Here is a 12,129-nt window from a genome sequence, read left to right as displayed (position 1 = left end):
AGAGCTTTAAATTAAGTTAGTCTGCAAATACTACATAGCTTTAGCCAAAACACATTTGTGTCTAAATTTCCTGTTACTCTTTCTCACATACATTGAACTTTGTGACAATTGCTATGTAGTGAGATGCAATAACACTTTAAAAAGACAGGCACAACTTAACAGTGTCTTTATGCTGACAATAAAAAAAACGACATACACTTGATGTAAGGGGAAGTTCCCCATAATATTATACTGAATATTAAGACCATATTTTATTGACAAAACTGTTAAACAAATCTTTATCACTTTCAAAATTTTTCTAATATCTCAAATATAAGTCAAATGTCAAATTCCCTGACTTTCACTGATTAAAAATCTGAATAATGTAGTGTCATGGGAGTTTATAAAAATGTAGCTTAAATGCGTGAAATGAACAAACAGTGCCAATAAACATCTGTTTAAATTGTAGTCTCCGGCACGGACCCGGAAACTGTACTCCTTACGTCACAACTTAAGATTACATTTTAATAAAATTTAAAGCAACAAATAAAAATCTCTGAATTGCATAAAACTACATAAAATAAAATTCCATGATATTCCAGAAATTCCATGACGTGAGGGAACCCTGTATCAATATTTGCTGCCTTAAATACCCATGTAAGGTCTCCATTTAAGTTTTTAATCATTTTTTATGGTAAGGTAAGCATATGGAGAAAATATCATATCACGGCTGGTTTAGGCAAAAATCACGATTTCACGCTTTTATCACGATTCTTTTCACGTTGTTGTTTTTTAATGCCTATTTTTGCCATTACTGAGCCTTAACAGAGCCATACTAAAGCCCCCATTTAAAAATTCAGTCATACAAGGTAACAAATACATGCACGGAAAATGCACGGAGAGTACGCGTACAACAGCGCATGCACAAGAAAATATTGAGACAGGACACTCCACTACAAACAATTACACAAAGTAAATAGACAGCATTTGCACACACACAATCGTCTTTCCTCTTTTATTTTCACTTCTTTCGAGAACAGAAAGCTGTGGAGCATTTTCGACACCATAATGTTTGATTTCTGTTCTTTGTTTTCTCTTGATGTTTGTTCTTAACTTTGTTTGCAATGGTGTACCGGCTACTTTTCTTCACTTATCCTATTTTTTTTTATGTACTGTAAATGTTGCAAATCAGTGATGCCCTGACGGCCTGATAGAGTAAAATTTGAAAAAAAAATCATTTGTTTGCGTATGTGTTGGAGCACGGCCATCCGCACGTAGCCGCGGTCCGTATACTTTGAAAGCTCCGCGGATGCGTGCACGCGTGAGCTGAACGCGGAAAAAAGTATACCTGGCCCTTACCTCACCTTTATAGCGTGCCCCTTATCGCATACTTGAGGCACGAATCACGATACAAAAAAAGTGGATTGTGGAGACATTCACAATCAAATATCTTTATATCGCACACCCCTACAACCATAGTGCTGTTCCTTCCTCATAAATGCACACATGAAAATTAAAAAAAAATCTACGGAGAGCCGTCCCTTTTGCATTTGAGTATTATTGATTCTGGTTTGTGCATTTTTATTCACAGAATTCCTACAAAGTTTTTTGTTTCCCAAAAACACATATCCATCTATAACATTTCCCTCATCTGAAACAGAAAACACGTGCACAAGTAATTTTCTGATTTCTGGACTCCATAAACAGCTGGTTCAATATATTGGTACTAAAATCATATGATAAATTATAATTTAAGTTTTGACTTGAAATGTCACATCCATAACGCTGGGATTGCTCCCAGCGACATGCCATTAAAATGAGATCTAAAACTTAAAGGTGCATTGTGTAACTTTTAGAAGGATGTCTTGACAGAAATGCAATATAATATTAATAACTATATTATTAGTGAAGTATAAAGACCTTACAAAATGAACTGTATTGTTTTTATTACCCTAAAATGAGCCAGTACTGTTCATACACTGCAGGTCCCCTTACATGGAAGTCGCTATTTTGCGCCGCCATGTTTCTACAGTAGCTCTAAACGGACAAACTGTGCTACAGAGCGCATTTCATCACCATGTTATCTCTGACAATCTGTCCCTCCAGAAAAACGTGATTATGAGATCGCATGATTCGATGCATAATCAGCCAAAGTCCGCATATTAATGTGGGGGCCGCATTTTTTAAATACGCTGCACTTTTGACGCATAAATTGCAGATTTCTGCTCGCTAAATATGCGGGGCTTGCATTATTTCATAATCCCCACATTTTCGTAGCAAAAGTCATATATATCTTAGCAGAAAGTTTAAAATTTTTGCATTTACTTCACACATGCGCAGCCATGTCCCCTGTTGTCATGGGAATGTTAGGAAGTGACGTAATAGCGCGACGTGAACATCAATAAAAAGCTGCAGATTTTGCAAGTTCACGCAATTTTGGCAAGTTTGCGCAATTTCATCGCATAAAATTGCATAAATATCCAGCATATTCCATCGCATTTTTTAAAAAAATGTGCTGCAAGATCAAGGATTTTTGCATGCAACAATCACAAAAAAACACGTTTTTTAAGGACTGGACAACGAGATGTTTGTCCTGTGGTGGCTATTATAGCTTCACTATGCGTTTCGAAAGGGTGAGCTAGAGTTAAACATTTGATTCTGACCGTTTTGAAATCCATTCAGCTGATCTCTGTGTCTGGCGATAGCACTTTTAGCATAGCTTAGCACAATCCAATGAATCTGATTAGACCATTAGCATCGCGCTAAAAAATAACCAAAGAGTTTCAATATATTTCCCATCTAAAACTTGGGACTATACTCTCATTCTGGCTTTGCTGCTGTAACATGGCTGCTGTAACATGGCTGCAGGAGGTGCAATGATATTACGCACTGCCTGAAAATAGTCCCCTGCTATTGAAAGTAACCAAGGAGACTATTTTTGGGCAGTGCGTAATATCACTACGCCTGCTGCAACCATGTTACAGCAGCAAAGTCCTTGATTATTACGCCAGAATGAGAGTATAGTTTCTAGCCATATCTACATAGAAAATCACAGCTTATAATTTTCTGTCGGTCTTAGTACACAATGTAACTACAGAAGAGTCAAGTTTTAAATAGGAAAAAATATTGAAACTCTTTGGTGATTTTTTAGGGTGAAACTAATGGTCTAATCAGATTCAATGGATTGTGCTAAGCTATGCTAAAAGTGCTAGCGCCAGACCCATAGACTGTAAAAAAAGATGGACGACGCGAAGTCGCCTCCCACCATTGTAATGAATTGAAGCCAACGGCTTCGGTCGCGGCCATGTTACGTAAAAACGTCAATTTGGAGCCAAGGCATGCGCAGAAGGAATTGCCCTTGGAGCCAGAGGCGGAGCCGCAGTATCAAACTTCCGCCCAAACGCTCGCACGACCAATTCAACCACGCCAATCATAACGACAAGCCCCGTTTCTATAGCATTAAATTACAAGCTAAAATGAAACTTACCACAATAATGAAGACTTGAACATATATCACCTTGATAACAACTACTTGAAAGGACCAAAACCATCTTTCGGAAACTTTTATTTTTTATTTAGAGCAGAGTCCCATTCGTTTCAATGGAGAGGGTGGGGTTTACGACTTGTACTGCAGCCAGCCACCAGGGGGCGATCAAAAAGCCAGGGGCTTCACTTTTCAAGGCTTATGAGGCACAACCGGCCAGACCCAAAGAGATCAACTGAATGGATTTCAAACGGTAAGAATCAAATGTTTAACTCTAGGGGAGGTGGAAAATTTGCATATTTTCAAAAAAAGTGGAATGTCCCTTTAACATCTACACTTCAAGATCAACAATAACCTGCATAACTTCATCATCTGCAAACTTTTACATATTAATGAGTTTATTTAAGCAACTGTTTTGAAAAAAGTCAAAGTGAACTCTACACGCACATTCTCAGAATCATCACCACACAAAGGTGTCCCATCGTCTCTGGTCTGTCTCACTAAACCACAGCCACAAACACAGTAAGACTATTTTAGCCCAGGTCTTTACACATCTAATGCTGCTCTATGTGTAAAGCCTGTGATAAAATGACTTTCACAGCCTATAGTGTGCTTGTAACACGCTGTCTTCAACGATAATCTGAAAGAAGTGAAAGTGACAAGCTTGCAACGCGTACTCAAAATGTGATCTCTGCATTTAACCCATTGCGGTGAGTAGTGAACACGCGCACTGCAAGTCATGACCACACACACACGAAAAAAAGGGGAAGCTATCCCAGCGCCCGGGGAGCAATTAGGGTAAGGTGCCTTGCTCAAGGGCAACACAGTTGAAACCTGCCGGCTGTGAGAACGTGAATAAAGCTTTTGGTTTGTCTATTGTTTTATATTTATTCACTCTCCTCTCCTCATTGTTTTTTACACAGTGACCCATTTAAGAGAAAGAGACCTTGATTCCTCACCCAATCATATTACACAAACCTACAGTAACCACCAATCAAACAGCATTATTTATAAAAAACTCCCTGAGTCTTTGAAATGTAAACGCTGATCACCAAGTTCCTGTAAGAGCACGTTTGCCTCAAGCGCAATGCAGCCTTGCATTAATGCAGGTCTGGCTGAAGGGAAGGTCACATCAGATAAAGGGATGTCAGACAGCCGTCGCATCACCTTCCTCAGGGTTTCCATGGAAACATGACAACTGATGCGGTTTAATGAATGAACACTGCAGCCTTGGGCAATACATAAAAACACACGCACACATATAAAAAGAAAGAAAAATACTCACCACAAAAAAAAAAAACACACCACGTGAGCTGCCTATGTAGCATGTTAGTTGTATTATACATGCGCCCTAAATGGAGACTGTTCAAAAGTTTAAAGTAATTATGTTACACTGTCAGAAAAAAGGTAACAAAACTGTACCTTTTCTGTCGCTGGGGTGGTACCCTGAGGTTCATTTTTGTACCTTTATGGGTATACAACACATTGAAATGTTGTATATTTTGGGGTACAATATTATACCCAAAGGACCTTCTGTATACACGCAAGACACTCTTTTAACAGTAAACTTTGATTATGCATGAAATTATGCGAGTATTTCGCAAACGCGAGCGTCTCTTTAATCATAAACCCTTTAGATGTGTCTGCAGCAGGCACTTATTTTGACAAAACACGTGATGCACACAGGATCTCTCGACACGCAGAACACATATTTTGAAATAAGGAAACACATGACGGGCTACATATATGTTGTGATGAACTTTGCATCAAGCGCCCATGAAAAAAGAAGTCACCGGCTACCACTGACCTTTATAGATCCTTAAGGTATAGTAAAAAGTTATAACATTGCATTATGTTATGTTTACCTGTTAAGGTACAAAACGAAACCTTAGGTTACCATCCCAGCGACAGTGTACCTACTGAAACTAGAGAGTTAGATTAATAAATCTAGGGTAGCAAGCATGCATGTTTTTTTGCCATGGCAATCCAGAAAGAGATTTTTAAAACAATTATGATGATGGACAAGGAGAAATGCAGATTATATTGAAGAATATATGCATTTTTTTTATCTACAACTAAACTTACATTTATGCATTTGGCAACTACTTTTATCCAAAGCAACTTACGGTGCATTTCAAAGTAAAACATTTTATTAGCCATTTCACCAAATCAGTGCCATTTCTGTCCCCAGGACATAATATGCATAAAAATGCAAGAAAACGAACTCTAAAATACATTTTATTATTAAGCAACGTGTCCTGCATGTTAATCTAACAGCAACTTTAAACTATATAATTTAAAACAAAAATTAAAACTACACGTATCACTGAAAATAAACAGCATTTTTTTTTTCATTTATGTATGGGCCCATATCGCATCTTTGCTTTAAATATTTTTAACCATTGAAAAAGTCATAATATTTTAGATAAAATGCAAATATTACTCATGTCCCCTCTGAAAATCTAGTCACATTTTCATTTCACATCCTCGCATAGAATTGTGGGACAGGACAACGAAGGTATCTCAGGAAACAGGAAGTAAACCCATCATTGGATTCGGACATGCCTTGATGCCTTGGAGCTTTCAGACGCAGCCATCATTTCATTGATGTTATCGGTTTATTTTAAATCACTCAAATTGGCTTAGTGTTTTCATGCTATAAGCACATATTTTATGCAGCTGCATTTCATCTATTTGCTAAATCTATGCTAAAAAGTCAGTCCTGTTATTTTAGTCCTGTTACGAAATGCATCCATCCTCTATTAAGAAACCATGTTAAAAAAAATTACTATCTGAGAGAGACCAATACTCTTTTAAAAAGTAAAATATGTTTGTTATTAGATTTAGTGTAAAAAATTAAAAAATGAACTTCAATGTTGACGAGTTACAACATGGGACCAAGGCCCCTGAGGATCAAACTCATGACCCTTTGTGCTGCTAATGCAATGCTTTACCACTGAGCACAATCTAATATAACAATATTTGTGTTAGCTTTCCATTTTTCCATGTTTCCATTTTCACAAGTGCGCACACTGTGAAAATAATTATAGGCAACCGGTTATAAACATATTTTTGTTCATTGCTCATGTTGTTTTTTCCAAAAGCGTATTATTTTCCAATAAAGCATTTTAGTGTTTATGAATGAGACTCACACCTGGCCATGGGGAATAACATGGAAAATGGCACAATATTCAGTGCTTTCGTGTCCACAAAATTAATTTGTTTCCTAAGAAATGCAACTGCTTAAATTTGACATTTAACAAACGTTTTCTTGAAAATCCTTCAAGACGCATGTAAAAAAGTACATGTCGACTTAAGCTCATTCCAAGCTTCACAATTTCTGGGGAATCTTTCATGTCATTGGCCATTTTAATACCTAACCCTAAATATAAGCAGTTGTAAAAGATGTTCACCAACACCAAACACAACTATTTATCTGATTAATGATGATACACATTTTACTGCAGTATGTGACACCAGTATGTTTAAGTGTAAGTGTGTGCTTCCTGTGTTTATAACTGACTAAACACTACTGTTTCCAAGAAAAGTTAACTTAGTCAGATATAAGCCGTTGTAATGATGTATCATATCATGTTTATAATACAACAGAGCTCACTGCTAAGGTCAAAGTCCCAGATCTTAAACAGCCTCTCTTGTTATGTTGAGCTTTTAATCATTAAACCATTACATTAAACACACTATACTGTAAGCTTGCAATTTAAAGAAGGAGTAACAAAAAACAACCCATGATTAAATGACCAAACAATCTTTTCAAGATTTGTAAGCTGTATAACTTCTAGATTTGTGTTGTATTATAAGTATTTATATATTATTGTGTTTACGTCAGTAAAGCTTTACATTCTGATGTGAGATATACACTACCGGTCAAACGTTTTGAAATACTTGAATGAAATGTTTACAATGATCTTAAATATCGTTTGATCTATGCTGTATGGTTAAATGTTTAAAATTACTTTTCTAGACAAAAATATACCTGTGCCGAACAGATTCATTTCTGTTATTAGAAAACTAAAATTGTAATTGTGCCATTTTATCAAGAAGCTTTTTGAAGTATGGATGAACTTTAAAGAATATTTAAGGAGTTTACATTTAATCTGGGCTCTTATTGGCTGTTTTTCTTCACTATTCAGCCTAATTGTGCGTTCACATCGGACACGAAAAATGTGGCAAAAACACGCTATCTGCGCGTAGTTGGACGCTTGAACATTTTGAGTGTACTCACTTCATTCACGCATGAAAGTCATGGATGAAATTCTAGTTATTCAAGACACTCACAAATTAAATTTGCATCATGGGAGGAGCTCATAGAGCTCAAATTGAGGAAAACTTACAAGATTGTTCGACCTCCTCACGCACTTTCTTTCAAACAAGATACTTTTATTTCCTGTTAAGTTAAGATTTTCAACTGATGCAGGTCATGCGGCAATGCTCAATTTGCGTGGAACGCGCAATCCACGCCGCGACATTACCACTTACCGCCTCTTACGCATCTGGTGTGAACGCACCATAAGTCATGTATTTAAAATAAATCGTTTTTAAACTAAATTTTTTTTTTTAAATAACAAAAATGTATCTGGTTGGCACAGGTATAATTTTGTGTACGAAAGTAATGTCAAGCATTTAACCATACACTTTTAGATTAAATTATTTTTAAGATCATTCTAAACATTTCAGTCATTTATTTTTTTTAACTTTTGACCGGTAGTGTACATAGCAATTTGTATGTATTTAAAAAAGTGGCTAATTCGTATTAATTCGCACGACCACATTTGAAAGTTTTTGTACGATTTCCTCTCGCCCCGTGAGGTTAGGGGCAGGGTAACTGTGGGTTCACCCCAGATGCAAGTTCAACGATTTGCGCGAGTAGATTACATACAAAGTCAATGTAAAGACGCGATCAGACGGGTCTTCGCATGGGGCGATGCGAATGATGCGATATGGGCTGAACGTTCAGGGCTCCAGACTGCCACCAAAATTTGAGGGTGTGCCACTGAATTTTACATCCAGTCGCACATGTGCGACACGTACATTTGACCTTTTTTATGATGTGACACTGATTTTTAAAACAGCACATTGTACTCTCTGCATCTATCATCAAAGTATTTATTAGTAATACAGTGTATTACTTAATAGAAATGTAAATATTTGGTTAGCATGTTGATTTATGGTATGTGCCCCTAAATTTTCTGTTTGTGCCCCTAAAATTTTCAGTTGGGGGCCACTGTACTCCTTGTGAAAAAAATTTGTCTGGAGCCCTGACGTTTGCTGAGAAAACACACATTATTTGCCTAAAACGCGTCTTTGCCCAAGTTGAAAATATTAAACTCGAGCGAAAAATTCACATCACACCAAGTTAAATCCCGCGAGTAATCTAGAGCGAGTAACGCAATGCCCCGCGTTTGGTGTGTACATAGCATTAGACTTTCATTTTTGTTGTTTTATATAATAAGATTAACTTGATATGATTTCATACAAAATAGCAAAATTGTAAAATACGTAATTCCTGTGAGATCCGATTCAAATACTGCTTGCAGTATTTTACAGACTACAGCATGTGAGATGAATGTGTTTTAAAGTTTCCAGTAGCTCGTACCGCTTTCTTTAGACGTCTGTATAATTCATCTGTAGAGTCCTGTCTGTTTCATAAAGATTGACTGACGATAAGAAAATTATAACATATATCTGGAGATTCTGTCATCTACACACATTCTGTTCATAGAACTACATTTATCTGTTTAAAACTGAATAAATGTGCATCTAGATCCTAAACCCAGAATTAATCTGCTCATTTCCAGCACAGGATTAATTTATGACCTGCAGTCATGCTTCATGTAGTATTACAGGTTGCAGTGACTATAAAAAGAAGCTTAGCTTGACTTGTGATGTATACCGCGATATCTGTTAACACTCACACACTAACCTGATAGCAGGGACCCCTGTTGATATGCCACCAGCAAGTATATAAACTGCCGAACTAAGTTAATCTTTACCTTTGATTTGCCGTTTAGGTTTTGTTTCAACACAATCATTAAAAAATTAACCATGGTGAGTGTAGTAAAGCTAAGGTTTCCACAAAATAGACATGGTTTTAAAACCATGCTTATAAAAAACATAGTTAAACCATGGTTAAGCATCACTATTACTGGAGATTGATTGTAAGTAGCTTTGGATAAAACCTGCTAAACGTATTAACATCATTATCAATGAAAGAGGACAAGTCTAAACATATTTTTTTTTACCAAACACAGCAGGTACAATCAGATGCTTCTCACCCGTTACATCACAGCACGAGAGCAGAAATCCTCCGAGACAGTTTCCACATGCCCAGTTATTAACCTGCCAGACTATCAGCATGTGTGTGTGTGTGTGAACAGATTGTCAGGACCATACTGTTGATTAGAGTTGCATAAGGCCGTTTCTCGCTCGGATTGGCTTATGAGAAACAACTATAGAAATGTGGGTCATTCAAACACTTTACTAGCCTGGTTAGCCAGACCTACATCAAGATGTAAGGTCTGGCAACTCTTCACACAAACGGCTCAATGCAAGGGGCGGGATATAAGGTTGTCCTTCAAAATGCCTCTGCACGCAATAGGATAGCGCTATGACCAATCAGAGCAACGAAGAACGAAGTTTTCAAGTAGGAACCGTCGCAGCTCTGTCGTCATCATGTTAAGCCCGCCCCACAGACGCTACACACGATGTGATTGGCCTGACCAAATTTTGGTTTTTGGAGCTGTTAAGTGTATTGTGAGTGCCTAGACTAAACCCTGGCAGCAAATATATTTTGCGGCCGCTAGGGTGCGTCTAGATTTCTAGGCTAACACTTTACTACACTGGGTGGTATTGTCCTGAATCACACAAACACACGCTCACAACAAGAGGACACTGATCTAAGCCCTTAAAGTCTCTCTCTCTCTCTCTCTTTGACAATGCAAACACAATGCCAGTCTGATGGATTACAGAAAATAAAGAGGTAAACATGCAATCTCAAACATGCAGATAAACCTGGGACTCTTATCAGCCACAAATGAAAAAAATTGACTACAGATGGGCAAATCCATGCAAATGTTAACATTATTAAGAAAAGCACAGTTTTTACCCATCCTGAATTCTCAGATGTCAATATTTGCTCGTTTATATGGTTGTTACGATACATCGATATTGAACAATACATCGGTTATATTTCTAACGATACGATGCATCGATGCCTCAAATTAAATATTGCCTTAATTTTGACACTCTCCGTGCCCTCATTACTTGACGTAACGTCCATCTGCGCATTTCTGCCAAAATGCTCATTTTCAGCAAATGAATGAACACAGCGAAAGAGACAGAAGACGAGCGTGTGCTTAGCACTGCAGGTGATATTGTCCATGCAAAACACAGTGTCCTCTTTCCTAAACATGTTGATCTTTTGATTTTTTTAAAGAAAAAATCTCTCAAAAGAGACCACTGCAGCACTTGTTAGGCTTAAAGTTTACAACTACCTGAGTGATTGTCACTATTAGGGCTGGGTATTGGCAAGAGCCTCGCGATACGTTACATTTCACGGTACATTGGTCGTGATACAATGTATCATGATACAATACAATACATTGCATGTTGCAATAAATTGCAATACTTTTTCTTTTTTTATAAAAAATTAAAAAAATAGAGCTGCATTTTTAAAACTTTTTTTGGCAAAAATGCTTCCACGCGTAGGCTTTGAAAGCAGCAGGTGTTTTTACATTTTCTGCCATTTTCTCACTCCCGCTTACTGGCCGTATATGACAGACAACTGGACAGCAACAACAGAGATTGAAATATTGATACACTATCGTTGAAAAATGTATCACGATAGTTAGCTGTATCAATATTTTTGCACAGCCTTATTGCACATTTTTGGGACCAAATACTGAAAGACTTTGACTGTTGTCATCATAAGCTTGATTTTATGTGACATTTTGCCCCTCATTATTCATGTTCTTTTTTTAAGAGTATTTTTCATGTATTTCATGTTTTATATTTTGTTTGCGTTTTAAGTTATTAAAAATGTAACTTCTTAACTAAGCTCGTAATGTTAAAATATAGATAAATTAATCGAATCGTAATTACATAAAAAAACATATTGACAAATTTGCATAGCTGGCAGAGAAAATCGATATTGTATTGCATTGTAATGAACTTTCCTATTTGCACCCCTAGGGGTTTAAATACCCATGCAAAGTTTCTGTTAAAGTTTTGAAGCATTTTTTTTATCTATAGTTTACTGTACATTTGAGAATTGAGCATATAAAATAAAATAAAATAAATATTTAATGTTTTTGAAGAGCCATCTGTTCTCTATTTATTGGGTATTATTGCTTCTAGTTTAGAATGATCTCACGGAAAGTTACACTGAAAAAAAAAAAAACGTGCAAAATTTACTTAAAAAAATCCTTGTAACAATTTGCACGAACTTTTTTAAAGTAAAATTTTCTTGTTTTTTAAGTAAAACTTACCTAATAAAATCAAATAAAATGTACTTAATAATGCATGATATTTGAAGTTAGATTTATTTTAATCGTTTAGGTAAAGTCTATTAGTTTTTTTTTTTTTTTTTGAAAATTGAAGCATTGCTGTCGTAAAAATATTAAATAAATCGAATTTACTGTTTGTTATTT

The 12,129-nt window shown here is 36.4% G+C and overlaps 1 protein-coding gene across 3 annotated transcripts in view; it reads right to left on the bottom strand.

Moving 5' to 3' along the window:
- ptprea (protein tyrosine phosphatase receptor type Ea) overlaps positions 1-12,129 on the bottom strand; it is a 112,139-nt gene that overhangs the window by 55,091 nt on the left and 44,919 nt on the right. For 2 of the 3 annotated variants that reach the window (XM_065262467.2, XM_073815009.1), the window contains exon 1: positions 9,757-9,853. The exons of the other annotated variant lie outside the window; for it this stretch is intronic. In XM_065262467.2, coding sequence (XP_065118539.2) covers positions 9,757-9,838 — 82 coding nt within the window. In that variant the 5' untranslated portion in view covers positions 9,839-9,853. Of the gene's footprint in view, positions 1-9,756; positions 9,854-12,129 lie in introns of those variants that run through there. 3 annotated transcript variants of the gene reach the window in all.

The sequence above is a fragment of the Paramisgurnus dabryanus genome, chromosome 1 (genome assembly GCF_030506205.2).
Source record: "Paramisgurnus dabryanus chromosome 1, PD_genome_1.1, whole genome shotgun sequence".
NCBI lineage: Eukaryota > Metazoa > Chordata > Actinopteri > Cypriniformes > Cobitidae > Paramisgurnus > Paramisgurnus dabryanus.
Note: the sequence above shows the minus strand (reverse complement) of the source record. Positions and strands in the feature narration are given on the sequence as shown.